Raw genomic sequence first — 4,295 nt, 5'->3', positions numbered from 1 at the left:
AACTGAATACAACACACAGTTGTCATACACATGCACAAGGAGGTGGAGGAGACAGTGACAACATTCTGAGGTTTACAAGCAGCATCTATATTCCTAAAATCTGTGGAAAAAGAGTTCTGCGGGCACAGATTTTGGACAGGCCTGCTCATAAGTAATGAAAAGTCCTTAAATAGTTAAGGTTATATGTTCCATTGTGTCATTTAAGCTATTTGTGTAGTAAAATTAATAAAAATAGCAAGTATTGCTATGAAAGAAAGCGATTAGAGATACTTACCCTGTTCAATCTGGGCTCTAATAACGTGATGAGTCATTTGTTTTTATTGCCTAGATTATTGTCACTAAAACGTTCAGTCATGAAGAAACCTCGTGCTTTTATTTTGAAGCTCGCGGTCGGATGCTGTATGGTACATCCTCTGTCTGAGACTTGACGCCATGGATTCATAACTTGACGCCCCTGAGAGCAGCGGTGCGTTGGGTTGCAGGGGTGTCGCAGTTTGATTCAGAACAATTTCGTAATCAGCATCGCTAAAGAAGGAAGTGCAGCCATGGCGCAGGGGCTCAAAGAAAGGTTTGAAAAGTTTCTCCATGAGAAGAATCTCATGACAGATGTTCTGGCAAAAATCGAGGCAAAAACTGGAGTGAGCAGGACGTATATCGCTCTGGGTGAGTATTGACAGGACAGTGATGGAAAAAGAGAAAACGGAGAAACTGAATGCATCACAGAGGAAGCGATACGTACAGAACGAGTCAGCGCGTGGCACACACAGCTTCATCAAGGCTATCATTAGTCATAATCTAATTATAGAAGTCAAATGTTGTTCTTGAACTAGCAACAGTAGCAGCTATGTAATGTAATAAGAAGCAGTGTAGTACAGTATGTCCATTGTAGTATATTTGTGAAGAAGCGTAACAAACATCTGGTGTAATGTGTTCCAGCTGTCATCGGGATAATCGCAGTTTACTTGGTGATCGGTTACGGAGCCTCCCTACTGTGCAACCTCATCGGCTTTCTTTATCCAGCCTACATATCGTAAGTGTATTATTCTTAGAGCACTTCTGTCAAGGACGGGCCTGCCAAGTACCCCCACCCATCATACACACACACACACACACACACACACACACACACAGAGTCTGCGATGCAACTTAAAGGGAAACTACGCCCATTTTCAAGATTAATAAATGTTATTCCTGTGGTTTAAGACAGTTTAAAAATATAACAGGAAAAACTCTCTCCCAAATCCAAAAACTGGACTGCTAATACTCAAGTTTGTGATGTCTTTTGTAGTTTTTGTTATATATAGATATGTAATGATGATTGCTGGGTAATATGCCTGTTGATGTTGTCACATATCAAGTCACTGTTTAATCATGTAATGAGATGATATGATGTACAGTAGTTAGTTTAGGTGCAAAGTCTCTCAAAACTGACAAACTGGGCACATACGCAAACGGATGCAACATAAAAGTGGCAGTAAGACACACCGTTGGTAAAATATATATATGCCTAAAACTGCGTGTATGTGCTTCATAACGAGGAACTAGGGTACACTACATCCTGTCATAATAGCATGCACTGGGGCCCATCGTAACTACCTTATGTCACTGGTATAAAGTCTGGAACTGCTCCATAGACAGCTACAAAGTCCTTTCTTCATGCCGCCTTTATATTTTTACACAGACCCAAACGACGGCAGCATCGTTCTGCTCCATTGTGTGCTTTTTTGACAGCATCCCAGTATTGCAGAATCAAAAGAGGCGTGACCGGCATGATGTGTAACACAACAGCATCGTCCTCTAGAGTGACACACAACATAAACCCAACGATGTGAATCCATCAGCACACCTTAAATTTCAATATGACAACTTTACCCAGTTCAGTAGCTTTAGTAATAAATACATCTTCAAGTGTTTAAAAAAAAAAAAAATAATGATTTTGATCAGATTATGTGAACTGCATATATTCTGATCCTCACTTGGAGAAAAAAAAAAGCGCTCCTGTGGGCTCCAGCAACACTAAACCCCTGTGCTTTCCTGAGAAGCAATAAATGCACAAACCCACTATTTTTAAATATCCCATTTAGAGAGATTCTCTCTGCTGCCTGTTCTATTTTGTTCTGAAAATGTCGGTGTGCAACTTCATTCTGTGGACAATGAACGAGATGCAGACTTCCTTCTGTATCACTGGTGATAAGGAAATCCAGTGAGTGCTGGACAGAGCAGTGAATGACAACAACCACACCCACATTTAAGAGTACTGTTTGTGGTGTAAACGCTAAACGGACCGAGGATCTAGGTACCATGTCTGAAGGGTTACTTTTGGTTCCAAAGGTACTATACCTAAAGTGTTTGGTAGAAACAGGGCGGTAGGTGTCAGCAGCGCTTTATTAAACAATACCAATAGCATAACATGGCAACAACAATTAGTGCTGCACGATTTGATAAAAACGTGCGATTGCGATTTGAGTGGACAATATCGCGATTTGCAATAGAGTGTGCCAGGGCTGACGTGAAAACCCGGAAGTTTAGCATTGCGCTGGTTCCCGGAAGAGAAAGTGAATGTGATTATTGCATTGCGTTTTGGATTATGTCAGAAAATAAGCTCTGTGGCTAACACAAGTTTATGATACTTACAGGTTTTGTTCAGCGAGATAATCTTCACATATGAACACCTTTCACACTGCATTTGAAGCTTAAATGCGATCGCCAGAAGTAAAAAGCTAATGTTAGGCTTTAACGGACTACATGACTACTCTACGGTCACATGACTCTTGACGTCACTGCCACTAAGCTTTCAACTGATTTCGGCCGCTTTATTTTAAAAACATTGTATAATGGGGAAATCGGACTGTTTAAGCTAAATCAGAAGCTGCAATGGCGGACTGCCAGCACTCTCGCCTGTTCGGGGGTGATGACGTTTAATGTCCCCGACAGGGTTTGTAGTCGTATTGAGCAACTTGTTAGCAACCGCCTTTTTTACGACACGTAAAAGCTTCAAAATTCACAAGTAGGGTATTTACTGACGTGTTTTATGTCGTAGAACAAAACCTGAAACTCGCTTAAGCTTTTGTTAACCACAGACCTTATTTGAGGCATTTTACCAAAATCCCATTCAAAAAACGTATTGACTTTTAGACGAGAGAACCGGAAGTGCTAAAAGCGCTAACGGAGTTCCGGGTTTTTACTGGCACACTCTATTGCAATTACAATATAATAAAAAAAATGGTATCATTAGTCTTCTTGCTTGATTCAGTGTTTCCCCTACATTATATTAGGGGGGCACTGACCCGACATAGTTATTGTTATGGACAGTGTGTAAATGACCATCAACAGACAGTTGCACAGTCAAACACGCTGCTCACTCAGTCAAACACGCTGCTCACACAGCAGCGCAGCATGGCACTGTACCTACAGCGGAGCGAGCCTGTGTTGCGTTCAGGCGTTGTCACGTAAATGACAAATTCCAGCACGCCATAGCACAACACAGCAGCATGTCAAGTGGGCCGAAACCGAGCAAAATTGCTCAGTTTTTCATTTGTTATTATATAGTTTGTTATGGAGTCCATGATTTCCCCTTGACACTTACAGATGTATGCGTAACTGTGCTTGGATTAGGGTTGGGATCCGGATCCGGTTCTTTTTTGGAACCGGGTCCAAAGTTCCGGTTCCGGAACCGTTTCCATCACATTTGGCGTAACGGTTCCTGCAAACGGTTCCTAGATTGTAAAAAACCCCAAAAACGTCACGTGCATTTCCATTAGAGTGCGGCACAGGCCGCATATTTCTGTCCGAACCCGACCGAGCCCGACATATAATCACTAAAGCACTGAGCTTGTGTCACACAGTTGTCATGGTTACAGGCTATTTAACAGGCCGGGTGTGCGCCGGGTGCTCAGCAGAGAGGGAGACCTCCGTGTTTGAGACGGGAGCGGGCGACGGGAGCGGGCGACGGGAGGTCCGACGCTTCCAGCGAGGGGAGCGGTAGAAATATAACAAAATAAAATAAAATAGGAGACACCTGTCTCCCTCTTTTATTTAATTTTCAGTGTTTAATCAAGGCGGAGGCTGGCGGCGGGAGGTCTGCTTCCAGGGAGGGGAGAGATAGAAACAAACAGCCAATGTGTGTGTGTTTGTTATGTTCAGGTGTTGTCACGTAAATAACAGTGCCCAAGCATGAATGCATATAAGTATTTTTTATTACATTGTTGTGGTTAATTTTAATAGTGTTACTGTAGAAATCAGAGAATCACTTTTTGTTGTTATATATTCTCAGGGAGATGATACAAGCTCTAAAT

At 42.2% G+C, this 4,295-nt stretch overlaps 1 protein-coding gene across 1 annotated transcript in view; it reads left to right on the top strand.

Moving 5' to 3' along the window:
• Positions 1-428: 428 nt before the first annotated feature.
• reep5 (receptor accessory protein 5) overlaps positions 429-4,295 on the top strand; it is a 35,063-nt gene continuing 31,196 nt past the window's right edge. The window contains exons 1-2 of the mRNA XM_050052744.1: positions 429-663; positions 937-1,030. Of these exons, the coding sequence (XP_049908701.1) occupies positions 546-663; positions 937-1,030 (212 nt within the window). The 5' untranslated portion in view covers positions 429-545. The remainder of the gene's footprint in view (positions 664-936; positions 1,031-4,295) is intronic.

Source organism: Epinephelus moara, chromosome 9, assembly GCF_006386435.1.
Source record: "Epinephelus moara isolate mb chromosome 9, YSFRI_EMoa_1.0, whole genome shotgun sequence".
Classification (NCBI taxonomy): domain Eukaryota; kingdom Metazoa; phylum Chordata; class Actinopteri; order Perciformes; family Serranidae; genus Epinephelus; species Epinephelus moara.
The sequence above is the reverse complement of the archived record's forward strand: the minus strand, read 5'-3'. Positions and strand labels throughout refer to the sequence as shown.